Genomic DNA, 26,955 nt, shown 5'->3' with positions numbered 1-26,955 from the left:
CATGAGGACACAGAGGAAGTCGATTTGCCGTAGAGAAAGGCGTAAAACCCCCTTTCTTATCTTTATCGCAGGGCTATTACCATATCTGAAACTGAGCTTGCATGATCAGCAGAAAGGGTTTCTTTTTCCACACACACACACACACACACACACACACACACACTCACACTCACACACACACAGACACACACACACACAGGCTGACATTGTGTGCAGAAATGCTATGCAAGGCGGTGTGAGCTGCAGAAACACTGTCCACTCTGCTTCCCCCCCAAAGCCACATCACCATCACATCATCCGAAGCGGGAGCGCCGCTTCCTCTGCGGGGATTATTCTAATCTGGGGGATTCTGCGGAAGGTGAGAGGAGCCGGTGCGTTTGTTTTAACCGTGAGGACTGTTTCTGAGAGGAATGAATGTAGGTAGGGGAAGGTAAGGCAGCCGGGGCTGTTGTGCCGCGGACTGGGTTATGTGTCTTTATGATTTACGAGCCTGACTCCAGCCGCGGTTCAACCAGAGTTCATAAAGCTGCATGCCTCCAGACTTATTCTCACTCTCATTCTCTCTTAGTCCTTAAAACTGCTGCTTAATAATTTTGCTCTGTTTCGTTTCGGAAGGAGAGTGAATTTAATTTAATTAAGATTTCTTTCTCTGAAAAGATGGTATTTTGTTTTAAATCGCGTTAAGGGGAAAATAACAGCTGCAGCGCACAATGGACTTGTGTATTATTTTGTGTTTGATGGATGAGCTTTTCAGTACAATGTGATATAACATTTAATTTTTTTCCCTTGAAAATGTTTGAGACAGGACTATCCATTTACTGAATAAAGGCTTTCATTTATTAACAGTCACAGGCCTGATGTAATTTCAAGTAACACACTTCTGAAAACAGACTAAATATAGCGTATTTACTATTATATTTATATTAAATGCATTTTCCTTTTTAGGCCTATTTATATTAGGGATGTCTGTGAGTAGACTGATTATTATTATTGACATTTGCTGCCATTGTTATCGTTTCATTAGCTATTTCATCCTTTATCAAAAACAACAACAAAAGTCTTAAGAAATAATCTCGTTTTAAAACCTGGATTCATGATATATCCTCTGTGTTACTTGTATTAAAACAGTAGAAAATGAGCCTCGTTGTAGGTCAGTGAAGTCTGCACTAACTGTGAAGAGCAAAACTACAAAAAATATTTTAATTTTTACCAAGATTTTACAAGATTATCCTCGAATCAGTGTTTTTCAGAGAGTCTATTTCCATTGAACACTTAATTTTCCGTTGCCTCGCTGGTCAGGAGAGGCTTGCTATTCATGTCAGCATACTATTGAGTTGATAAGATGGATCATGTAGTCTCCTCCCTGATTCTGTCTCCGTCTTTTTTTTTCTCCTGGATCCTCTCAGGCCAGAAGCCCAGGGCTCTCTGGAAACCTGCCATGTGACATTTGGCTGCCAGCGCTCCGTCACAAGGTCAAAGGGGGCCCCCGGTGCACATTTAATGGAAATGCAGAAAACAAGCGCTGCACACAGCATCCAGCACCACCACCACGATTTCTACAGCGAGTCCCTGCACGATGCCAGCGTGTTTGGCTGCGCTCATTCAGCAGCCGCACACCAGCAACTGGCGCAAATGGAGACGTTTCCCCGGAGGTCGAAGCAGCTGAACCCCAAGTTTACCACGAGCAAAAAGATTTTCCCCTGGATGAAAGAGTCCAGACACTCAAACCAGAAACACGGCAGGAGAATCTCAGGTTTGTATGGCGTATAGAACCGGAAGCAACTGTTTTCAAATGAGGCCTTTTCATTTATGATCCCTTTAATGAGCTCACTGAGTTAATTAAGGAAATTAGCTTTTATTTTAGCTTTTTCAGGTTCAGAAGGTCAGATAACTATTAATTAAGCTCAGTCAGACATGAAGCAGAAGGAGAAACACCTTGGCTCAGTTTTTAGGCCCCTGTATGTCTGAAGATGTTATTTAAAGTAAGTCAACAATCAGATTTATTTGTATAGCACTTTCCAAAACAAAACTAAAACGCTTCACCGAAAAAAAATATAAAATTACAGAAATAACTGGGAAGTTTAAAGTGAGAGGGCACAGAAACAGCCATTAATCTGGAAATGCTGGTTTATAAAATGGATTTTTAGTGGAGAAAACGCCAGTGAGGCGGCTTCTCTTTATAGGGCCTGACAATTAGCTTCTCATTTAAGCCAAGTTAATTTATATATTTTAGCACAAAATGATGAGTTTTTACACAGATCATAACATCTTTCATCTTTAGAAGCTCGATTTAGAAAAGACTAAATATATTATATATATATTAAAAAAAAAAGAGCAAAATATCCAGAACTGGCATCATTTTACTGAGAGAACATCATTTTTGAAAAACCTGACCTGGTCACCACTGTTTAAATCCTTATTTTTCATATACCTGCAGCCTTTATGCAGCAAAGTTTTGTGTAATATCACGACCTCTGACTTATTTGTTAACACCCCTGTGTGGCCTCAGTGAAGGCGTTTTCATTCTTTTTGTTTTTTTCTCTTTATCTCTTCCTGTGATGTTTTTGATCCCTGTTGTCTAATTTTTATTTATTCATTTATTGAAGATTTATTTAGAAGGTAGAAGAGCAGTTACAGGCAGGTAGGAAACTGACTGAGAATGACCTTGAACGTACAAAGAGGCGAAAGCGTAAAATAAATTCAGAAAGAAAGGAAGACAAATTCTGGAAACTTCTCCTTTTACCCAGTGACTGCTTCCTGTTCAACCTTCCCCTTTCTACCCGTTTGTCTGCTCAGACTGCGCCGCCAATGAGAAGTGCCCAAGCGCGACCCCGGCCTCCAAGCGGACGCGCACCGCGTACACGAGCGCGCAACTGGTGGAGCTGGAGAAGGAGTTCCACTTCAGCCGCTACCTGTGCAGGCCGCGGCGGGTGGAGATGGCCAGCCTGCTCAACCTCCACGAGAGGCAGATCAAGATCTGGTTTCAGAACCGGAGGATGAAGCAGAAGAAGGACGAGAGAGTGCAGGGCCTCTCCACCATCAACAACACAACCTCCTCCTCCTCACCCCCGTCCTCCCCCTCCGCCCCGGGCAGCCCCACTCTGTCGAGCCTGGGTTATGTCCATCTGGGCGGGGATTACCAGCCGGCCTCTCCTCCGCTCAAATCCCAACAACATCAGTCACAGCCGTCGTACCCGGCAGAATACACCAAATATCCAGCTCCAAGCTTCACGCACGGCCCGCAGTTTGACGCGCAGTACAACACGCACAACACCGCACACACAACAAACCCGAACCTCGATGTGCACGGCTCATACTTCTCACAGAACTGCACCCCTCAGGACAGAATCATGCAAGCTCCAAAGCTGACTCATCTGTAGCAGACAAGAGGCTGAGAGACAAAAAACTCTCACTTTAAGGAACAAAAAAAAAAAAGTACTGATCTGTCTTGAAGCATGTTTTTTTATTATTTATTTATTGAACCAATAATGCTATTTATTTGTAGTTATACATATTTATTATTCTTGAAAATGTTCTCATTGTTGTGTTAACTTTTACGCATGAGCCTCTCCTGATCATTCGCTCGGAAACGATATAATCCAGCCCTGTGTGGCTTAAATTAAAATGTTCACTGTTGTTATTAAGGCAACATAAATAAAAAGCTGTTTATTGAGATTTCGCTCCATCAGCCTCTCCAGAGTAAATATTCCACCAAGAGCCAGTGCACAGTAAGATGCCTGTGATGCAGCCAAAACGTTGGAAAGGCAAATGTTCCGTTTTTTTGTTAAAGTTTAATTAGAACTTGAGCTCAACAGCATCACATTAACTCTTACTTAATTACAGCGCCCTTACGAATGACTGTGGACGTGATAGGTTTAGGAAGATATTACATTATAGTCTGAGTGTCTTTAACTCTCAAGCAAGAAGGAAAGACGCCAGAAAAAAAAAAGCCTATATGGTTCTTAAACGCGTCTTTGTTCTTTTATGGGAAAAGTGGGCCACACAAGCTGTCAATCTTTAAAAAGAGCGCATGATGGATCACTGAATTCACTGCTCTGCTTTTTTATCCCCTACAACACTGATTCAGAGGAGTCAGTCTGCAGGATTCATGTTGTCTAAAGGCCGGAGAAATATTTTGGAAATAAGCCAATACGCATTTTGACCAAATTTAAATTTAGGTAAACAAATAGCCAGTTTTCGATGTTTAAATTTTAGTTTTTCTACACAATTGGTGCAAAACAGGCAAATAATAAAAATAGCTAATACAGCGTGGAGGCCTATTTAAATGGAAAATTAATAACTAATCCTTATCAATTTGTATTATTAGGTTTGGTCAAAAGAATATTTACCGTTGTTATACCTATTACAAAATGATTATTATTATTATTATTATTATTATTATTATAGTCATCTGTTGTCACTTTCATTGTCATAAATTTGTCATTTTGAGCTCCTCTAACTCTGCAGCCTGAAAATGTGTCCTGATGTTTGTGTTCTTATCAGATGGATGAGCGAGTTTGATTGAAGCATTTGTCATGTAAATGCGAGCCGTTTGATGGACGAGCCCGCAGACTTGACAGAGTGCCGTGGGTCCTTCGCCATTGGCGTTTAGCCGGTCACATGGTGTGTCAGGAAGGTGATATGAGGGTGGAAGGCAGTTTTACAGCTTTGACATACTGCCTAGAAGGTTAGGGCAAAGGGAGCACCGATTAATGACTGCTCAGTCTTGATCAGTTCTGAACAAACAAAAGGCCGAGGTCCAGGATGAACTCCTACTTAGACTACCCCATGTGCAGCCGGGGAGCAAATATTTTCAGTGCCAAGGCCGGATACCACAATTTGAACCACGGATACATGTCGTCAAACTCGTGCGCAACAAGTGATAGTTACGCACCGGACGGGCGCTTAGTTGCAGCAACTTCTGCGCCCCACCAGACTCCGAGCCTCCCTCTGCACCACCAGACACACGTCAACTTGGATCTGCAGTTTTCAACACCGGGAAACTCCATGTACGGGTCACCTCTGGAGTACGGACATCACCAGTACGGCCTGGCTTCCGAGCAGGACCGGAACTTCATTCATGCACAAGTTTCACCCCTCGGAACAAACATGGCCCCCTACACCGGGGACAGTTGTGGGCCTGGAGTAACAACGGGCAGCCAGTACCTGCATTTTGGCAACGGAGACCAAAGGCAGCACGAATATTCAGAGAGTGTTTACACAAGGTTACCGCCACAAAGTAAGGAGAAGGATCTGGAGCATGTGGAGGAAACTTCTAAAACATTCGACTGGATGAAAGTGAAGAGGAATCCTCCTAAAACAGGTTTGTTCATCCTTAGACAAATTTTAAAATTAGAGCTCAGAAGTGCAATTTAGAGACCCCAGGAGGCCTCTGAAGGCAAAATTGGCTCACAGTGCGTAAACGGTGCGCAAACATCCAGCTGATATAATTGAGCCAAAGTGTTTTAAATTGTTCTGAAAAAAATGTTTGGCAACTAACGTTTTGTACATTTTTCTAATCATTCTCACATTTTCCCACTCTCATCTAATCCCTATGCATTAGCTCTATGAGTTTCCATGTTTTCCTCCATCATCCATTCATCCATTCATCCATTTCTCTCCTCAGCTGTTCTGTCCGAGTTCGGGGTTCCCGGCCAACACAACGTGATACGCACCAACTTCACCACCAAGCAGCTGACCGAGCTGGAGAAAGAGTTCCACTTCAACAAGTACCTGACGCGGGCACGGCGGGTGGAGGTCGCCGCTAGTCTGGAGCTCAACGAGACGCAGGTGAAAATCTGGTTTCAGAACCGGAGGATGAAGCAGAAGAAACGCGAGAAACTGGGGTGCGTCTTGGTCAACACCCCTGCACCCGCGGAGAAACTCTCGGGCCCTGACACATCTCCAAAGGCAAAGGGGAAAGACTCTGAACCGTAATTTGACTTTTTAAAAAATATACGTGGCTTTGGGGGCCTGAGCAGTTTTCCACACCTTTCCCTCAGTTGCACCATTCCAAAAAACGGAAACTGGACTTGTTAAGTATATACAGGGTATGTCTGTGTCTGCTTATGTGATTATAGGGCATTGATTTCTGAAACTGAATTTTTAAAAAAAAGTCTTTTCAAACATTACTGTATTTTGTAATCCTCCTATCATAGGCCCATGCTGTGTTTTGTGTTGGAGCACTGAAGTATTCAGTGTCATTGTTTGCACTATTTATTTACAGGGTATTTTCCAACAATTGTTGAGATGATTTAGCTTAATAAAGTCTATAAAATGAAAAGTTGTGTTTTGTGTGTATGTAATAAAGAAATGCTGATACAGAACTCACTCCCTCTGACAAAGTATTTTCCTCTTATTCTTAAATCTATACGCCTAAATAAATTCCCATAAATCTCACATTGCAGTACAAACTTCTTTTCTATATTTACTTCCATTAATAGCCTCACCAAAGTCCCCTTGCATAATGTGACAAGAGGAATCTTTCACAACACATGGGGTGGTTCCCAGTGACCTTTTCACCTCCAAATACCTCCAGGGGCTCTAAACATGACAACAAACTCCAGGGAGCCAGGTCTCACCCCTGGTTTGTTACCCAAATTCTGCTTGGATACAGCTGACACAGGTTGCCACAGAAATCCATATGTATTTTACATGATTTAAGTTCTATCCTTTTTTTTATGAAACATCCATCTTTTTAAAAAACAGAGGAGCTAAGCTGATAATTTAACATCTCAGTCCTCACTTTGGCTTCGCCTTTCACTAAACGTTTGCCAGACCTGGCCACCTAGGTTCATCCGATGCTAAAGCAGCTCCAATATTTGCACTGGGTGTTAGGTTTACACACACAGATTCTGCCCCAGCAGCACTGGCCTGTTGGTGCCCTTTTTCCTAAAGCTGAGGTTCACGCAGAGTTCAGCCACAAATGAATGCAGAGTCAATCTGTCAAGACACCGGAGTGGCTCAGAGGAGTCAACTCAGGCCTCCCACACTTTATATTTTTGCAGGTACTGCTTTTAATATCTAGACTAATAAGGTTATAAGCCATTTAGCCAATGTTGTAGTTTGTGCGAACTTTAAACTGTTTTAGGCCTTTGGAAAACATGTTTCAAGGAAATGGAAATCAGCAATCATTCGAAATATATCTGCATGAGTATGCAGTTCTCTCACAACTATATTAAAAATTAATACACCTCCACGAATAGAAGTTACAGTTGAAATACCATACGGCCCATTACTGTAAATTAGAAAAGGTCTAAGAGGTTTGTTGTCATGCGCTTCTTTACAAGCAAAAAGCTTCCTCTTCAGATGAGTCACAAGGCCAAGGACTGGGGAGGCGACAATCGATATGGCGAATAGTGACAGATTCAACAACAAAAAGAGGGGACGGTGCAGAAAACAAGTGTGGGACTTCATTCCTGAGGTGTGATCCCTGCCATCTCTGTAGGTAATACCTCAATGCTCCCAGTGGGCTCTCCATCTGGAGGTGTCAGAGTCTGTGCTGCAGCCAACACCACGGAGACAGATGTTCAGCTGGGGGAGAGGAGGAGGATGTTTTTCACCTTCGGATCAGTGTAGCCCTCTCTGCCTTCTGCTGGAAAATGTAGGGCAAGGAGAGGAGAGGAGGAGAAAATGGTTAATGAACACAAAGGGACAAGGTGGAAGCTCCGACACAGGCATGAAAATAATCAAAAACTCTGTGACACGAGCACCTGACTGCACAAACATGAGGACTATTAATAAATACGGCAGCCAACCTCTTTCTCCTCAGATATCTTGCACATCTTTAGCCAGCCTGCCCCCCCCTGCACTTTGTTTGAGGTCAACCCAGTGCTGTTTGTACCCCATGCTGTTTGCAGTTGTTGCAGGCTCTTTTACAAGTCTATTGCAAGGCTCACTTCCTTGGTTTTCTACCAGTTCCTCTGTCGCATGTCACTCTGCAGGGACCCAGGGCTTCAAAGGAAAACTAGATAGAGTATTCATGGGATAACGGGGGGTTGGTCATCTGAGAGATACCACAGAGGAGTCATTTTTAATGGCAGATATCAAACACAGCCACAGTATCTAGAAAACTGAACCAGAGGACAGAGGACTGTTCGTTAGAGCTGCTACGATTATTCGATTGATTAGTTAACTGACAGAAAATAAATCAGCGGCAATTTTGATGATTCAATTTCAGTCATTTTGAAGTCAAAATGCCAAACATCTGCTGGAGCCAACCCCTCAAAAGAGAAGATTTAATGCTTTTCTTTGTCCTAAATGACAGTAAAGTGAAAATCATTAGGATTTGGGCTTTTGGTCAGACAAAACAAGATACCTGAGAACATAACCACATGCTCTACATTATTAATCATTTTAATGAAAACTACACTTATTTTTAGACTTTTTAAGACGGTGACAAAGTGTTGGAGATTAAAAGAAACAAAAAAAAAATCATAAACATGAATTTTACGTTGTAGATTTACATTTCAACATTAAGGGTGAGGTTCATAATTTCTCAGGTCTGTCTTTAAACAGTCAGGTGTCCACATGAACATTAAAACAGTGACAGAACGAATAAGCTTCAGCAGTCTGAGGTAATCAAATTGCGTGGGGACAGCAGTAATAAAAAAGACTATCTTTAGGCTGAACATTAGAATTTGTTTTTGCACACGAGGACTGTAGATTTTCTCTCACATCATTTCTACTGGAAGTGATTAGAAGTCAATTATTAAAGGATCTATTAACGGTCAGTATGAAAAGGAGGAATGATTCCTGACTTGTTTTTAAGACTATAAAAAATTGTAAATCTATTCTTGAATTTAATTTCCACAGTTTGCTGTTATTGTTCAGTGAAGCCTTGATAAGAAATGCTGCCTAGTTATGGATGCCACACTCTCTTCTTCCTTTGTTATGGCACTGAGGCTCTTTTGAACCCAGCCTGGGAGATTCTTGACAACCATCCCCCATCCGAGTCAGGCTCTACTGGATCTGGAAGCGGCAGCCGACCTGAAGCCCCAGCCTCCTGGGTCCCCCTGCGACTGCATCCTTTCCCCACTCCATCAGCATAGTAACTGAGAGAGACAAGTGACTTGGCCAGGGTTAACGTCTTAATACTCCCTGGGATTGCCTCCAGGATCCAAATGGCTACCCCTAATAGTTTTCCTCCTTCGTGTGCCTGTCAGACCGCCATGACTATATGCCGTAAGAAAAACAAGACCAGCTGAGAGGCAGAGTAACGAAGCAGCACAATGAAATAATGAGGGGTGGTGAGGAGGAATAGGGCGCCCATGAAAGGTTTGGTGTAAAGATACAGGTTTGAAGCGATGCTCGCCGCCTAGACAATGATGTGCCCCGGCCTGGATACTTTGCATGGAGAGCCTGTACACTTGAAATTAAACCAGCTCCTTCCTTTAGAGCCCAGGAGGGGAAAACCAGAACTCAATCAGTGTCACGTCACATGGTTCAAAGCGGCCAATTCGATGCCGCCAGGAGGTTGAGAAATGCAAGGTGACAGTTCATTTTACCAGTGACAGTGTGTCGGTCTCGCTTGCTGGTTCCCTAGTCAATTCCCAGCGAGCAGTGAAGGTTGAGTGTTGGTGGAGACAGACAGCAGCCGCCACCCCCCCCAACTCAGTCTCCTCCTCCTCCTCACCACCACCACCGCTCTCTCATCGACCCCGCTCTGCTTTGTATTCCAATTAACTGGACAGAGGGAGAGGCAGCAGTGTGCAGGATCACAAGCTCAGGCAGACACGTTCTTCTGGCGTCCTTCCAGTCTCTCAATCCTCTACTATCAATAGTGCTGTGCTTCCCTTTCCCTTCCTTTGCCTCTCTCCTCGGCTCATGACAAGGGCCAGTTGTTCCAGGGGGATAATTCATAGATTCTTCTTTAACTACTGCCCCTGGGGACAATGTCTTGGTAATGAAAAATAGGTCCCTCTCATACATTCATATATCACGTGTAATAGAGGCATGTAATCACTCAGTCGAGTCAACGCGCTGCTAGCTGTAACTGCTATCCTTAACAGACACCTCAAATAATGCTGAATTAATATTTTGAAATGGCTCATATATCCTAACATAATACAATTTGAATGATTTTCTATTCAATGCTCTCAGGGCTAACATTGATTTGAGTACAAGCTGAGGTAACCCCCTGAGTCAGTCAGTCAGTGTGAGGCTGAGTGAAGGTTGTAGATTTAGCGCAACACATTTGCTCTTCTGTCTTTTGTGTCCTCAATCTATCATCACTTTTTACCTCGCCGCCACCAAAGCCCCCCTACACTGATGTATGTTTGAGCAGTGGGTGTGTTGAGAATACAATGATTCTGAGGAAATCCGAAAAGTAAACTACCTCTTTTTATCTCCTTGAGCAACACAAACATTTACACCAGACCCTTAAGAATCAGGCCAAACACCTTTTTTTTTTTCCATCAAGGGTTTGAAATATGCTGCGACATGTTTAAATTAGGGATATTTAAGATATTTGCTATTGGAAAAAGCGACACCTATTCTCACAGAGTGATTTATACCAAGTTTTTTAAACAAATGGTAACAGTTTAATCTGCAACTTGAGCCTTGTGCTTATTTTTTTGAGGATTTCTTTGTAAAAAATTTTGATTTGAGCAAAAACATGCCCCTTAACCACAACACTTCCTTTTCTGAAACAAAGGTAAAGACAAACAGAGCCTGAAAGACAGGCATGGGTGCTTCACTGTTTGTCACTCTGGACTGCAAAAAGGTCCCTGCCTCTCTTGAGAATGCAATGTGGTGTGTATGTCTGTGTGTGTGTGTGTGTTTGCAGGACAGGATACACACACTCAAACACACACCCTTCATGCCCTGAGGATCCTCCTGACTCTCTCTCCTGGCTCTATCAGATCAGAGAGACCCGCTGTCCCTCCCCACACCGCAATGCAAATGAAAAGGAATGCGCTGATAAAAGGCCAGATCCTAGAGATGAGAGGGCAGAGGGAGGACAGAGGCAGCGAATGCTAAAGGGGGGAGAACCTCTTGGGGAGATGAGAGGTGGCGGAGGAGTCAGTGTTGGTAGTAGTGGGAGATCATAGCCTTGCTCCCCCTCAGCGGCGTTTGATACAGGGCTTTTGTCGCTCTTTCAGCAGTGCATTGTTGGGTGGTGTAATCCCCGTCGGATTACAAAGGGCTTCCCTTTTCATATGGGGCTGGCCCAGCAGGCAGGTGGCTGGGGCTCTGTGGAGCTGTCAAGGGGAGGGAACCTCTTTTCCAGGGGAGGGGACCCCAGTTCCTCTTACCTTCACAGGGGCTTTTTGCTGGGAGGCCAGTCAGGCGCAGGTCAACGTGGGGACAATTCTGACATGAGATTCAACTCGCCCTGACCCCGTGGATTCCTGTAGAGAAGTAACAAGGAAGGAGACCATCATCAGTACTTGCTATGTTGGAAAAGACAGTTTTATTTAATAGTAAAAATGCAATTGAGTGGCAAGGATAAAATAATCATCAAACATTTAGATAATCAATTCATTGTTTTTAAGCAAAAATGCCAAATATTCTGTGGTTCAAACATGAGAATTTGCTGCTTTTCTTGGTCTTACATTATAACAAATAGAACATTTTTAGACCAAATTAGACATTACCACTGTTTTTTGAAGCTTAATAGACCAAATGATTAATCAAGAAAATAACTGGGATCCTTTCTGAATTCAATTTAAGAGAGAACATGAGGAATCACAGAGTCTGAGATCACTGCAGCACCTAAAAAAATGTCTTAAGTTTCTCATTTTCTGTTTTACATATCGCAAAAAAACATAAACACTGTGCAAATCGTCAATGCAAACAGCCTTTTATTTTATTACAATTTACATACGATTCAAAATGTTGCATGATGAGCCATTTCTGTTAAAGTAATCAGGCCTGTTAGTCTGATAGCAGTTAATGTTGTGTGCGCATCTGTGTGATGTTGTCTGGAATACGAAATAATTATCTCATGAGCCTGAATACACACTGCATATTTTAAAATGTAAGACGAATGTAACATAAGTCCAACACAGCCCTGACTGATATCCGGTGTATTCTGTCGATGTGAGCGGTGTCTGATTGAGCTTTGGTTACTTGATGGCTTTCCTTGTACTGTTTCAGTAATACAAGATCAATAAAGCGATAGAGAGGCCCAACACTATTTCTATTAGTATTACTACCTCTACCACTGCCTCCACTGCACATGTCAATTGTGTATATAAAAGCCCAGCCCAGTCCAACACACTGCTGTTCACCCTCAGCCGGTAATACACACCATTCATCCAAGCTCTGTCAAATGTAGTGAGGGACCAATTTAGCGATGCTGCAGTCATGTGTTGTCAGAAATATCCTAATTAGTTTTGAACCCATCAAAGTGGTGAATACTGTAATTTAAACAGTGAAAGTGAGAATTTACGATACCCAGTTTGACAAAGTGTGTCATTGAGGGTGAAGTAGCGGTTTAACCATTTGAAAATCTGATTTAGTATTTAAGCCACATATCATTTGCTGTGGTATGGCCTTGCAAAACATCAGTTGCATCCCTGCTCATTTATTTTGTCCTATCTTTAAACACAAAGCAGCTTTATGCCACTGGATTTCAGCATTACAGGTTCCCATTATGTTATTTCCACCAAAAAACATCACTTAAATGTACTATAACTGTGATTTACAATTGCACAGCTTATGAAATGGTGAGTTCTTGAAGGCAACATCTGCACAAACCACTTATGAAAACATCGCTTAAGCAGTGCACAATTATATAAAAACATTTTTAAAGACTAATTTCTACCTTCGTTGTCAAACCATCGCTTGCACGTTAAACATTTCTGATTTACGATTTTACAACTTCAACGTGAACGCAGCACAAAACACTAAAGTCGAGTAAAAACGTACCCAGTGCGGATTAAATAAAAACAAAGCAAAAAACTAACTTCTAATATAATTGTCAATGTTGTGGAAAAAACATAGTCTGAGTGCATTAAAACAAAAGACACTTTAAAAGCGAATTTCTACTATCGTTGTAAAGACACCGCTTGAAGGCCGATTTACAATTTTACAGTCTCATTAACCGACAGGGAAAGCGTGAGTACTTGAACGCAGCGCCCATACAACAGTAGTGGGGGAAAAACGCAGTTATCTAGGTACGTGTACAATCATATAAAACCACTCTGAAAACTAATTTCCACATTTATTTCGATGTTAGGTGGTAAATATACGAACTTACTGAGAAATACGGTCGGTAGAGGAGGAATGTCGGGTGCTTTCAGAGGCCAGCTAACGTTAAACAAGCTAGCTAATTAACCGCTTCTAACAACAACAACAGGTTATGCTAAGTGGTCGACAGGTTCAGGTAAGCACAGTATTAGCTTCTAGAAAAACGTAAAAAGCGACTTGAAATAGGAAGTGGTGGAGAATAATGGCTTTAAGTTATCATTTCTGTGCTAGCTAACTGCTCAGCTTTCCCTCCAACAGGCCCGACGACTCAGCGTGGAAAGGGAAGGCCTTCTTTGACCAGGTGTGCCTGATAACCGGTTAATCACCGGCGGTGATGCGGGGTTAACAAACGTAAAGGTGGGTAAAATATGACTGCAAGATAATGGTCTAACAAAACGCACGTACTTTGCAGGAAAGGCTCACACTCGTTTTAAGGGTCTTGATCAGTATGAGTGAAAATTTTCAGGGTTTGTGTTTGGGCAGTGCAGTATTTAGCAGAATAACCAAACTGTGTAAGACGGTGTTGAAAAATTATCAATTGCTTGTGATACTTAATGCAGCCCACCAACAGGCTGTTATTTGTTTAACCACAAAACTGGGACATTGCTGTGTAAACCACTCACCACTGTTGGAGGCTTCCCAGTCAGTAATTCTGGAGCTTACTGCACATTTGGCACAGACTAAACAATGGTTTCCAAAGGATTTTTAGGCTAAAGAAACCCTTTTAAGGCTTATTTTATGGTGCCTAAATTATTTGGTTTATTACCAAATAATCTCCTAGGAAGTTTCTTGGACAGTAGCAGATAATTTGGTACTAATTGCAGGTAAACTAGAGAGTGATCAGTTGGTACACTTAAAATTGTTACACTTAAAAATTACTAATATGATTATTGAGTTATCAGAGTGGTTGTCAATTACTTTTCCATCAGTTAACTAATTGATTAATCACATAATTGTCAGCTCTAGCTGACCCTAGAAAGAGAGCCAGAGCTAGTATGTTATTTCCACAGCAAAATCCAGTCAAATCCAAAATTACTCAACTTTTTCAAGTTGTTAATTTTGTGATTCATCACAAATGCCTACATAGCCTAAAACGTTTTTCACATCTTTATTAAAAGGCAGTTTTTTTTGGCCCCAGTGCTGCTAAAAGTAGCCAGAGTGGCAGATCTTGGGCCATATTTAGGCCTCGCTCTGCGGCAGTGTTATTATGTCAGACAGAGGGGTTTTCTCCGTGTCAGTGAAATCTTGTCATTGGCCTTGTCTGAGAAACCAGTGTGCAGAGGAAGTTGTCGTCTTTGCACCTGCTCCACCCCATTTTGTGCAAATCTAGATTCATGCACGGAAGTTAGGTTTGAGAGCACAAGGACACAGGTGGCTAGATGCTGTGGCAGCTCGTCTGTGAGAGTGTGTGTGTATGCCAGGCTTTTGTTTCTGTCATGGAGCTGTAACAGTATGATATGTGCATAAGTTGACTTGTAGTGTTAAAAAAAAAAGTGTGAAGGGGCAGAAAAGATCAGAAAAGTCGACAAACCAAAGTGACTTGAGTTGGACAGGTGAAAGTTAGGGATGGGGACGATCCCGAACGACGTCAGGAGACTTTTGATCGGTAATGCCTTGATTTTTTTATTGTCATATTTGTTTTAAACTGTACAGTTTTATCTTTGAATCCTGTTAGAGTGCAACTATGGAAATATAGTGTGAGCAGGCATGCTTATCACAACATAATTAAATAAAAAAAATGTACAATGATAGTTTCTGATTCTGCTGGTTATGAGAAAATAGATGGTTAAGAGAAGTGAAAGTGAAAACCTAAAAAAAGTAGTTGGTGTTATATCTTTTTTTCAATTCTTTATTGTCTTGGTCACAAAATTCTCATGTGTCGTGTCACTTCTTCCAGTTGAACACAGAAAAGCACACATTAGAACATAAAAAACCCATCATATTTCTCAACCGTGGTAATAAACTGTAAGTTGTCGCTAACATGGTGGCACCATGGTACTGGCTAGATTTGCATAATACTTCCAGGCCAGCAAACACAGCCTTTGGAAAAACATTTGCATATGTCCGTACATATGTGTTGTATGTGAGTGAGGACATAAAGAAATTGAATCAGATAAGTGATGCGGACCTGCCTGCTTTGCCTACAGTATCATAACGACAGGTCTCACATGACTCTGTGATGTTAACTCTGACTTTAGGGTTCAGTTTGGTACCATGATGAAAGAAAATGCTGATCATAACTTCTTGCTTTTATTTAAATATTTGAAAATGTGATGCATTTCTGTTTGAGAAGTCAAGCCAAACAAAGAGTAGCTCTATATTTTTGTTAAATTGGCCTTGAGAAAGCATTGTAGTGGTAAAATTATAAGCAGCTTAGCAGCTTCAGTGGCCATTATAGAAAGACTGGGACTATATTATCATTAATTTGCAGCAGTGAGACTTTACGATAATTACTTTCTTTGAGTTTTCATCTTAACGATGTGTAAAGTACAGACAGTTGACACCAAAACATAGAGCTGTACTCTTTGTAAAGGAGGAGCACTGACCTGAGACCTGAGAAAGGCTGTTGTGTTGGAACACAGTTTCAAAGAAACAGAAACACACAACAGTTCTTAAACATTTCAGACTTTTATTTTGAACTTTATACTCCAAGGTCATGACATGTTGCTACCATCAGATGTGATTAAGTAACATTTGTTAATCACTTTAAATACTTCATGTCTTTGCTTTAGCTTGTGATCTTGTTACCTGAAAGTCCTTAGAAAAACAGGCCACCAATGCCACGCTCACGCTGTTTTCTGTTTCCTCAGACTGTGAATATTTTGTAAAAGAGGTCCTTCAAGATGAGGAGCTCAGTGAATCTACGAAAGAGACACGGAAAGTCCTGCTCAATAACTTCATGGTCGTCTACGGAAGGTAGGATTTCACATGTAGAAGTGACGTGGAACCAGTGTTTAGCTAGAGACACAGGAGGCTGCTTTACTTTTCGCGGTGTAATTTCATGACAACATTATCTAACTTTGCTTTTAACATCACACAAGACCCTTAATTGTTGCTGTAATTGCTTTAAACACAGTTGGTAAAATTACATTTGAAGGAACTCATTTAATCTAATGGTGTCACCTTCAAGACTTTGTTCTTGCTCTTTTTTTTATTGCTATTAAAAGTTTTTAAAGATCTCATATTTTTTCTGATCAGGATCATTTAGTCCTAACCTTAGCATGATTTAATTTCCAAACATGATGAACAGTCCACAAACCCAAAGAGGTGAAACTCTTATGTGAAGTGCAGTAGTTTACTCCGGAAACAACCATCTCCTCTGGTGTTGCCTGCACGACAGGCATGCTCTAGTACAGAAAACCTGTGGTTTTGTGGTCTTCTGTGCAAGAAGCAATTACTGAATTTTAGAAGCAATACTGGGGCTGAGTTGTCTGAAAAATGAAAGCACAGAAAAACTTTGCAATTGAGTCCAACAGATTTTGATTTATTCTTATTTTGTTTTTACAGAAACCCTCAGGAATTCCCCTTCCCTTGTAAGTAAAATTACCACTGAGCAATCTGTGTCAGAGTACTTTATCAGCTCTGACGACAGAGTTGTTTCCGCTGTTTATATCTGTGTATGTGTGCAAATTACTTACTCTGATAGGATAAAATGCACAAAGTTGCGACAGATTTACCTACAACTGAATGTCAAGAGCTTTTAAGTCTTTTTTTAAAAACTTGACTCTCTCACATTTGCTTTATCTCCCTCTGTTTCACACGTGTACACATTTTATCATACATTCATAAACACACTCAGCAAACTTCAGGGAAGAAGATGGTTCTGATGACAACCGCAGCTCCAGCCTTGGTCGCTCTGCCCCATCAGACGACGCCTCTGTAGCCTCCGACTACCAGGATGATGGAGGCCCTGAGTGTAAGTTAACAATAGTCCTGATTCTGATTCCCTCTGTGTGTGTGTGAGAGAGTGTAGGCTGTTTGCGCAGTGCAGGGATCTCAACTTAAAAAGGCCTGATTCTAAATGTGGGTGTCTCTGCGCGGCAAAGCAGCACTAATGGCTTTTTCCTCACACATTACGTTAGAAATAAAACCCACAATAATTTTGAATTTGAGCTGCAGACATTGGCCCAGATTACATGAAGCTTTCAGCTCATACCATCTAGTTTAACCAAACAATGGCATGAAATTTTAACCCTAATAATGACACATGTGCGTCTATATTATCTTTGTGAACACGTGTTTCCACTGAATGGACTCCAGCGTGCCAGGAATTTCGCATCGACAAAGGAAAAGGTAAAAAAAAAAAGGAGGAGTCTGTGTCACTGAAAAGGAGACATGCGGTGTTCCTGTAAGAGAACTAAACAAGTGCAGTTTTAACACATGATCCTTAACATCCTCCTGACACACCTACACACTGCCACAGGTAGCGCAGGCAGACCTGTTTTTTTTTTTTCTTTTTTTATGCTGTATATTCTTTCTCGCCCTATTAACATGAGAAACTATACCACATATGTGAAATTTCCCCTCTCGCCACTGGCCTCCTACCTCTTTGCCCGACTCTGGTGACATCATAGGCTCCTCCTCCCTCTCCTCTCCTCTCCCTCCTAGCCAGTGTGCAGGTAGGCCGGCCTGGAGCTGGAGAAAGGGGGTCTGGTGGTTCAGAAAGGCCTGAATGGTGACCTAGAGCTCCCTCCAGTGGCAGATCCTCTGCTCCTGGTCTGTATCCTTGAGCTGTACATGTGGACTATGGGAGGCATGGAGGCAGCCCACACAGGGAGGAGGCTTTGTAGCTGCAGGCTAATGCAGTGATTGATTGACCCCGAGCCCCTCTATTCTTTCACAACCGGGTTTGAAATACAACACTGTACCTGAGGGGCCATGTGTGTTCCATCCCTCTCTCCCTTTATCAATCTTTCTCTCTATCTTCCTTTCTCGGACTTGCCCTCCCTCCTGTTCAGACTTTTTGTATTTCTGACTCTATGCGCCAGCTAATAGCCCTTGACGTGACATGCTGCAGGTGGGCATTACTAACTCTGCTGCCTCAGGTGCCAGTGTCTACCCTGCACTCTTTTTCAGCTCCTTTCCTGAGGTGGAGCTGGAATCACGTGGAATTTCCCCATCAGAAAAAAAAGAGTATGTTGTCACCGCGATCGCTTTGTGACACCGGTAGTTAATGCCAGCTGGATGTAGTCAAAAATGATCGCCTTATTTGGAAACGGCTTAATGAACTCTTCTGTCCTCTGCCCACAGAAGAGTAACTGCCACCTTTCTCTGCAACTTTGGAAGAACAGAGTAAACAAATCACAGCAGATGGCGGCAACATAGACCACGAGACAATGATAATTCATTTTTTGAAATTGTTTATTTCAGAATAAACAAGGCGAGATTTCCTTGGGGAAACAAACAAAATCAAGCCATAAAATGCTTTAAAAATTCCCCTTAAGGCTATAATGGTAACACGCCCAACTACAAACTACGCCGTCTGTTACCGTGGAACATGATAGTCGTTAAAGCTCGAACATGTTGTCACACCATTGTCGACGTTAAATCTGAGAAATAGCCAATTATGCAGCACCACGAGAATCTTCTTTCTTTTTCATTTGCGTTTTGCTTTTATTATCACCAACTGGTGCCTTTTGACACTAAATAACTACACTTTAAAAAAAAACACATTTGTTTGTTAGATCAATAATCACAACATTTGGTTCTGTCAGAAAAGTGAACACCTCACCGCGCTGTGTCTTTTTATTGCTGGGGGGACTGCGGCCATGTTAGCGCAGTGAATGGCCTGTGTCCTCACTAAGAGGGCACGTAGAGTTCATAGTTCATCCTCTGTTCATTGCCAGTTGAAAGAAACGGCTCACACGTTTCTGAGGGGCGGTCTGTTTCACGGGAAGAAGGAGTGTTTGTGGAAAATAATGGCCACATGACCACTTAATGAAATCAGTGACATTTTAGGAAGAAGAGTCATCCATGGGGATGTTTTAAATTTTCTTTTTATTCCTTTTAATGCAGAAATCAGCAGATTACCTCTGCTGTGAAAATAAATTATAATTTTGTGATTTAGAGAATAACGTTTGGCTGTGAGAAGAAGATAGAAAATTTAGTTTTTTTTTCTTTCAGGGTTTAATTGTATCGTTTTATTTGAGCCTACTGTACAATAGAGACTTTGTGACTCGGAGAATGTATTATCCGTGGTAATCGGCTGCCTGCCTTTGCTGCTCTCTGTTCCCTAACCAGAGAGTGAGTGAGTGTGAAGTCGATGGCTGCTTTTACACGCAGGAGGAGCCTGTGCCGTTTGATTAGATGCGGTGGCCTGTTGTCTTCAGCGGACTGGGTGACACCAGATTTGTAATGGCTGACAGGAACAGATGGAGCCTCCATTGTTAGCCCGGGTGTCTGCATGGTAATGTGAACTGAGTTTCACCCGCCGACCGCACCGGTGACCTGACCGCGCCTGCAGCCTCACCCCAGCCTCGTCTGCCCCCTTCAGCAACCTCCACCTCTCTCCCTCTCTCTCGGTCTCGGTGTTATTTTGGGCTCACACACATTTTCACGATGTTTCTTCTTCATTCCCTCCATCACACACTCTTTGCTGTTCCAGTACTTTTTGCATACATGAACAAATAAATGTAAAAAAAAACCCCTCTCTCTCCCTCGGGCAAACAGAGTCTCATTTTTACACACACACACACACACACCCACACACACATCACCACACGTACACAAGAAGACCCCAGGAGACAGCCAGAGATGTGGGGCTTTTAGTCCTGTCATGCTGTTTGCAGGTCAAGTTTACGGAGCCGAAATGGCCTGTTTGTTTTTCTTTGATTGGGGAGCACCGCTGGGCGCTCGGGGATGTTTGCTGGGAAGCTGCAGTGATGACAAAGTGCTGCAGGAAGAGCTTTGTTTCAGGAGGCGTGTAAAAAAGATGGCGCTTTGTGAAATTTCTCCCGCTTCTTCTTTGTGATCGTGATTATTCTGTTATGATGCACCATGTAGCCTGTGTTTGCTCAGGTGTGGATATAGGCTCTGAAGGATTGATTCACAAAACTTTAATGCTATGTGCATGTTATTCTCCCCCATAGTTTTATCTGCTTGTGTTTGTTTCTTTCTTGAACCTTTTGAATTATATTAACTCACAGAAAGTGTGATTATTGACTGTGTATATTCTGGTTCACAGGTGATTATTTTGATTATGCTGCTGATTTATTTTCTCATTTAATAATTTGGTGTATAAAACAGCCAAACATGGTTTGTTTTCCATCCAAAGAAAAAAGACAAAAAAGAAATAAATCAGCCTCTCTGCTGAAATGTAGAAGCTGGAATTTGGAAAGTGTTGGCATTTTAGTTAAAAAATTATATGTATGACTTAGTTGAATAATATTTTCTGCTCTATAAGCAGGTGTGTTGTGTTGTGTAGGCCTTTTTAAAGAATGCAGCAGTGTGACTCCTGTCAGTGATTACTGCACCAGCCCAATTTCCTAAACCAATTACTGGCAATAGAATGCAGTAGGATAACCAATTTGAAGTTATGCCTCGCTGTTGCCTATTTCTCATTTGAATATGAGGAGCCAATGCACAGTAACAACGTTATTACACGACGCTGGTAAATAGAATATTAAATTTAAATTTTGTCATTTTGGCTGAAGCTTGAAAACGCTGCGTCGAGTGAAGTGTTTCTGATGGCGCTTGCCTGGGTCTCTTGGCTGGTGAAAAAGGAAAAACAATGCCAGCTCACAGATTGATGCTCCATTAGGGGTTTGATCAGCAGTGTTTTAGGTGCCAACTGGCCCTTGGCTGTGTTTGAAGTCACGGAGAAAGAGACACAGACAAAAATGTTGGAGCGTTGCTAAGTAAACCATCGAGTAGCATTTAGACCAGTTTCCAGATCAGATAAGATAAATCTTTATTGTCATTGCACAATCATGCTTTGTTCAAATGTACAACGAAATTGAAATGCAGCACCTGGACAGTATTTCTGGGGTCTGCACAGATAACCTCCCTGCAGGTTTGTTGGCCTGTGGTCGTGCTGCCCCCCCACCTACTGAACTTTTGCCCTTTGGCCTCTCACTTGGCCAACCTGTGACCTGTCTGCACTCAGTCCAGAGTTGTGTGAATGATTGGCCTTCCTGTCACAGAACGCCCATCAGTCACAAAGTTTCTTTGGACTTGCTGATAGCCATCTACTGTATCTATCCGTCAGAATATCTGCCTGGAGATTAATTTTTCACCGCATTCATCGGTGTATGGATTTCATGACATTTGGATAGCGGCTGCTCGTTTGCAAGGAAGCGAGGAATATGTTAATGACCTCCACTCTTCCTCGTTCTCCTTCACTCTCCTTTCCTCTCCTCCCTCGGTTGCTGCCTGTGTGCTTTTCTAGAAAGACACACACACACTCACATTAGGAGGCAGGAGCAGGCTGTGTGCATCGCTGCGACTGCTTGCCATCAGGGTTCAAAAGTTCACGCTATTCCCCCAGGGCTACTGTGCTGCTGCAGATGCTGATAGTCTTTTCTCCCTCTCTCTCTCTCTCTCTCTCTCTCTCTCTCTCTCTCTCTCTCTCTCTCTCTCTCTCTCTCCCTCTCCTGGCTGCCTTTCTCTCCCTCTCTCCCTCGCTGTTTACACTATTAATCTTGTACACTCTCTCTCACACACTCACTCACACTGCCTGGCAAGAAGAGAGCGGCTTGAAGGGGGGATTTGGACGTATTTAACCGAAGGGCATCCATCACTCTCATCCCTGGCTTCACCCCCACCAAAAGCCACACTGTGTAGTTTTTGCATCCTCCTGGTTTGTAAACCCTCTGATGCAGCTCTCCCCTCGTTTGCTTTGTTTTATTGTAGCATTGCATATAATTACATCCCCGCGTTGCCTCTGGTGTAGCGCCGTGTTGAAGCCCAGGGAAAACAGACGAAGGTAAATGTGCAGCAGTCCATCTGTAAAGAGGCACATAGGCAGAATGCAAAGTGGGAAGCTGGGGCAGGGTGGCTCCTAATCTCCCCCAGAGCTGTCAATGTCACAGACAAATAGCAAAACTATCAGATGCGGCGGGTTCACCCAGAGGTTAGCGTTCCCAGGTACCTCCTGCATTCACTCCCTCTCTTTCTCCCCCTGCCTTGCAAATGAGAATTTGATTTTGCCCTCCACTGGAATCCATTTCTGGAGATGAATGAAGTTTCAATGCCAAGCCCAGGTGGCCCCGCTGATTTCTTAGGGAAATAAATGGAGATGGGAGAGATGTGTTGGCCTGTACACAGACAGTGACACGACGGCTCCCAGTGCCTCTGGGATCCCTCTGTTTAATTGTTGCTGTAATGTAGCACTTTAAGGTCATTAACATGCCCTTGCGGAGTTATTCAGGGATGTTGAGGATGCATCCCTCTCTACACCGGGATCTCCGCACAGCTGGGAGAAGTCAGAACCGTGTGTGTGTGCCAAGTGGGACAGGGCTGTCGTGGGCTTATGTGCTGTTTGAGGATTGCTTACCTGCAGTGGGATTTCTTTTGTCATTGATTTGTTCTGGCCTAAGCTGTAAGTTAGCGTGTCTCAGAAAAATAAAATCAGAACTATAGAACAGAAATTAGAAACGTTTTCTGGTTTGGCAGAATTTTAAACTGTAATTCGTTTGATTTAAAGAAACCAGTTATGCATTTAGATAAATAACTTCAAAATATAGATTCTCTACATGTCGTCACAGTTAAAGTGACAAACATTTTATAAAATGTCAGACTTTAATGAACATAATTAAATGATTATTTTCTTAAATTTTTTTGATCGGGCTATTTTGCTTAATTTAATGTGTTCAGTGAGTGTAATGTTGATTTCTATTTGGTAAAACAGTGAACATAATTTTAAAAACCTAACAAATATTGGCAAAAAAAAAAAAACATTCGTTAAATGATGATCATCCGTGCTGTTTTATGTTATTTCTTCTATGAGTTCATTTGTAAATTGTCATAAAATCAGTTTTGAATGACTTCTGCAGCAGTTACTGTCACAGAGGATGATTTACCATTTCCTCTGAATGACGCACTGCAAAACCATTTTATTTTGTCACAGGTTTATTTACTTATTTGTTTTTGAACAAATTAGAAAGATGAGATCAAAAGTTTGAAAAAAAAAATGTAAATGTTGTATATTGGAAAAATACCTTTTTCCGATTATTATTTTGTTTTTATTTTACTAATAAATGTTGACCAGCTATGTAAATATATATAAAAATGTATGTAGTTATATACGGGCAAATTACACAATTTATTTTATTGTAGCTGTTTCAAAATGAGGCATATTTTCTGTAGCAAAAGAAGAAACCAAGAAAAACAAACTGCTCAGAAAGGCCAAATCCAAAGTAAATACTCTGTCATTACCTATAATTGTAAGACTAAATGGAAACATGTTAAAAATATATAATGAATATATCAAAGTAATTATGTTCCAGTCTCCTGCAAATTTTAAGAATGAATAATCCGATCCACGGAAAAAAAATTAAATTAAATGAATCCCGTAGCATCTGATTTAAACAACACACTGATTTCGTTGAGCCTTTCGCTGTATTTGACAGAATAATTTTCCTGTGGCACCTGTTGCCCACAGACTTGCTGGTGATTTATGAAAGGAGTCAAAGAATGATAGCATCATATAATTGTTTATTGGCATAATATGTAGCAGCAGTGACTATAAAATAAGAGTGATTATATATAAAGGTAACGGGCATGAGATATTGCTCAGAAAGCGCAGTGCATTAACAGTCCTCACGAACATATTTACTTAACATTATTGCTGAAATTATATTTAAAGCATTTTAGTGAAAATAACAGAAGCATTTTAAAGTTGCAATAACTGTACATTCAGAGGGGAGTGTGTTGATTTTCTTTGAGTGTTTTTCCCTCCAGGCTCTGTCGTTGACCGTGTTATGTCCCGTTTTTATCACAGATATGCAGGCTCTCCTGTGGGCCCCAACTCTTCCATTGTTGGTATTTATATTGGTACTACTGTGTTTTTTTTTTCTTTTTTTTTTGTCTCTGTCAGTAAAGCAGCTGAAAACCATCCCCAGCGATTAGAGGATCATTGTATCTGCAGTTAAGCATTTGAATAGTGGTAGTAAATCTAGAAAAGGGAAATTCAGGGTCGCTGTAGACGCTGCTTATAGCTGCCCAGGGGGAAGCCGATGTCACATAGTAAATTTAGCCCCTTAGTGTCTTTGCAGTGGTTGGCCTGTGATGTTTGAACGTAGGAACAGAACCAAACGGAGCCTAGAATGACTTGACATCTATTCCTGCAGAGGCACATACATTTTTTTTTTCCTCCAAATTGCATCAACTGTAACAGACAAAGTCAGACAATAAAAGAGAGAAACACTAGTTATCTCTGCATGGCGTGTAGTTGCAGTCTCATTGATTTTCCAGAATCCAAATCATTAAAGAAAACGGCTTCAGTCTGTCGTAAAGCTTTTATCTCAAGTCAGAGACAGAGATTTGTTGTTTAACCTGATTGACATCCCTGATCCAAAAAAAAAAAAAAACTTTAATCACGCCTGCATAAATTCCCGGTCCCATTAAACATTAGTAGATGACGACGCAGGCATCATGCAGCCTGAAATAATGCACTGCATGTTTTCTTTGGTTCAAACACATGCATTAGGAGGTTCTAAACACGGTTTATGTATCGATGACTGAAGTCCTAATCAAATCAGGGGGAGGAGAGGAGGGCAGGGAAGACATTCTGCCCTTAACCTCAGTGCCTCTCAGTCTCTCTCCTCCCTCCTGACGGCCGCCTTGCTGGAGGGACGCGCAGCAAAGGCCTCCCACTGTAATGAGGAAAAATGTATCAATTTAGCTTTGGCCTGCGCGCAGATTGAGCGCCGGGTGGGTGAAGGTGCACTGAGTGAATCCTTTTTCCTAATCAAGGACGGTATCGGAGAGGATTGCGGTCTCGCTCGCTTCGTCTGTAGAATCAGCAGCATTCCTCCCCTCAGCCCCCTCAGGGCCGGGGGAGCCTCTTTCTGCCTTCTGTTTCACCTCATCAGCAGAGTTCATGCGGAGGTCAGGTCCTGCCCCCTGATGCTGCATTCAATGCAATACCTCTTGCATCGAAAAAGGCACTGTGAAGGCGCCCGTGCTCAAGGACTAAGCAAAGGAGAAAGAAAACATATGATAACTTGCCGATTTTGATTCGAACCTGTGCTGTGGGGTGGGGTTGGGGGGGGTCACCTCCTTTACCCGCTCTTAAATAGATTTATTAATCCCATTAATAGTGTCAACTGATTTTTTTTTTTTAAACTTATAGTCAGTGCAAGTAAATACTGTAATTTATTTCTCCTTCTGTCGTTGCTTAAGAAATGTCATGCATTTAATAAGATTAGTGTGATGTAAATTTGTAATTTTCATGTTCAGTCGTTGGGCAGGTTGATAGTAAAGGACATTTTATAGATCAAATGATTAGCTGGGAAAATAACTGGCAAATGAATCTATAAGGAAAACAGTTGCTGCAGCTCTAAAGCAAACTAAAACGACATAAAAGCATAAATGAAAATAAACCCAATAAAAGCTGTGATAGAAAATTCAACATCACAGAGAACGACAGATCTACTGTGTAGCTTTACAAGCACAGAGGACCGCAGATGTAGACTTTCAGGTTAATACAAAGATGCGTCACACACACATCCACACACACCCATACACTATGGACTTAACACAAACCGTATTATACATCTTCAAATACACTAGATAGACATTGATGGACAGAGCATGACAAAAATATCATCTGTTGATTTTTATTCACACGTTTCACTCGCTTTTATGTAAAACACTATAAATACAGCAAGACGTTTTCTATCCAGACATATATGGTGTATTTCCGTATTTATGCATCTGGATAATTTCTGGTATCAAATGTTTTATGGATGAAATTTGAAAACATAAAAAAGCTGAACTGAATCATACGGAATAAAACGCTCTACTGATTTTTATCCTGATAAAAGGCTTTATCCCTTCCTTTCCCAGGCGCTCTCCACGTAAATGTCGAAGTGAAATGTTTCTGTAACTGAGGTTGTAACAATAGTGGTTCAGAGCCCTGGCTCTAAAACTGGACCCTGCCACTGCTGTCGCTCGTCTCTGCCTTCATACTGACTCAAAGAAAAGATAATAAAGGGACTGCTCGCCCTGCTTCAGCATTTCCATCTTCTGTAGTACTCAACATCCTCTGTGCATTTTTGTGTTTTCATAACATCTTTGTTGCATTATGACCACCGTTAGATCTAATGTAACATATTAGTCCTCCCACCCAACCATTTCCCTTCATTTTGATTCACTCTCTATCCAGCCTTTGATTGACTTTCAGCCTAACTAAAGTGGATTTTAATGAGAGAATACATTAACTCCCTCTGGTCATGCTAACATAAATCAGCCTTTTCTTGCGGGATCAACTGCTGAGCTCATAACACCATGCTGAGAGTGTGAATAACCAAATGAGAGATTGCGGCTGTGGCAAACCGCTGGCAGCTCAGATGCATTGTTTTGTATCACCCCCCCCAACCCCAAGTTTAAAACAAGTTCGGGAAGGCACCCGAACGGAGCACGTATCAGCACGCAGGTCAGCTCGCTTATGGAAATGACGTTCCTTTGTCAGAATCAATTAAACACATATCTCTGTTCAATTTCTATTGATTATCTCCTTCCATTTGGAAATGGAGTGACTCAAATCTTTTCTCGCTGATGACCAGTGAGAGCCGTTAGATTCAGTTAGCGCGGCCTCTG

At 41.9% G+C, this 26,955-nt stretch overlaps 3 protein-coding genes across 4 annotated transcripts in view; all 3 read left to right on the top strand.

Annotated features, from left to right (window-relative positions):
- Positions 1–291: 291 nt before the first annotated feature.
- On the top strand, positions 292–3,380 carry LOC121175735 (homeobox protein Hox-A3-like). The gene is made up of 3 exons (XM_041029555.1): positions 292–358; positions 1,407–1,753; positions 2,797–3,380. Exons 2-3 carry the CDS (start codon positions 1,501–1,503, stop codon positions 3,378–3,380), a joined length of 837 nt encoding a protein of 278 aa, XP_040885489.1. The 5' UTR covers positions 292–358; positions 1,407–1,500.
- A 1,325-nt stretch (positions 3,381–4,705) lies between these two features.
- On the top strand, positions 4,706–5,937 carry hoxb1b (homeobox B1b). The gene is made up of 2 exons (XM_041029554.1): positions 4,706–5,323; positions 5,627–5,937. The coding sequence occupies exons 1-2, from the start codon at positions 4,765–4,767 to the stop codon at positions 5,935–5,937; spliced, it is 870 nt and encodes a 289-aa protein (XP_040885488.1). The 5' UTR covers positions 4,706–4,764.
- An 8,618-nt stretch (positions 5,938–14,555) lies between these two features.
- Positions 14,556–26,955, top strand: part of skap1 (src kinase associated phosphoprotein 1) — a 29,977-nt gene continuing 17,577 nt past the window's right edge. For both annotated transcript variants that reach the window (XM_041067369.1, XM_041067370.1), the window contains exons 1-4: positions 14,556–14,800; positions 16,005–16,110; positions 16,702–16,727; positions 16,994–17,110. In XM_041067369.1, the coding sequence (XP_040923303.1) occupies positions 14,761–14,800; positions 16,005–16,110; positions 16,702–16,727; positions 16,994–17,110 (289 nt within the window). In that variant the 5' untranslated portion in view covers positions 14,556–14,760. The remainder of the gene's footprint in view (positions 14,801–16,004; positions 16,111–16,701; positions 16,728–16,993; positions 17,111–26,955) is intronic.

The sequence above is a fragment of the Toxotes jaculatrix genome, chromosome 21 (assembly GCF_017976425.1).
Source record: "Toxotes jaculatrix isolate fToxJac2 chromosome 21, fToxJac2.pri, whole genome shotgun sequence".
NCBI classification, from domain to species: domain Eukaryota; kingdom Metazoa; phylum Chordata; class Actinopteri; family Toxotidae; genus Toxotes; species Toxotes jaculatrix.
Note: the sequence above shows the minus strand (reverse complement) of the source record. Positions and strands in the feature narration are given on the sequence as shown.

Excerpts from the sequence above, each read along its gene's own strand:
- LOC121175735 (XM_041029555.1), top strand. The coding sequence starts at position 1,501 with ATGGAAATGCAGAAAACAAGCGCTGCACACAGCATCCAGCACCACCAC. Across the intron at positions 1,754-2,796 it reads ACACGGCAGGAGAATCTCAG|ACTGCGCCGCCAATGAGAAG; the intron begins GTTTGTATGGCG and ends TTGTCTGCTCAG.
- hoxb1b (XM_041029554.1), top strand. The coding sequence starts at position 4,765 with ATGAACTCCTACTTAGACTACCCCATGTGCAGCCGGGGAGCAAATATT. Across the intron at positions 5,324-5,626 it reads GAGGAATCCTCCTAAAACAG|CTGTTCTGTCCGAGTTCGGG; the intron begins GTTTGTTCATCC and ends TTCTCTCCTCAG.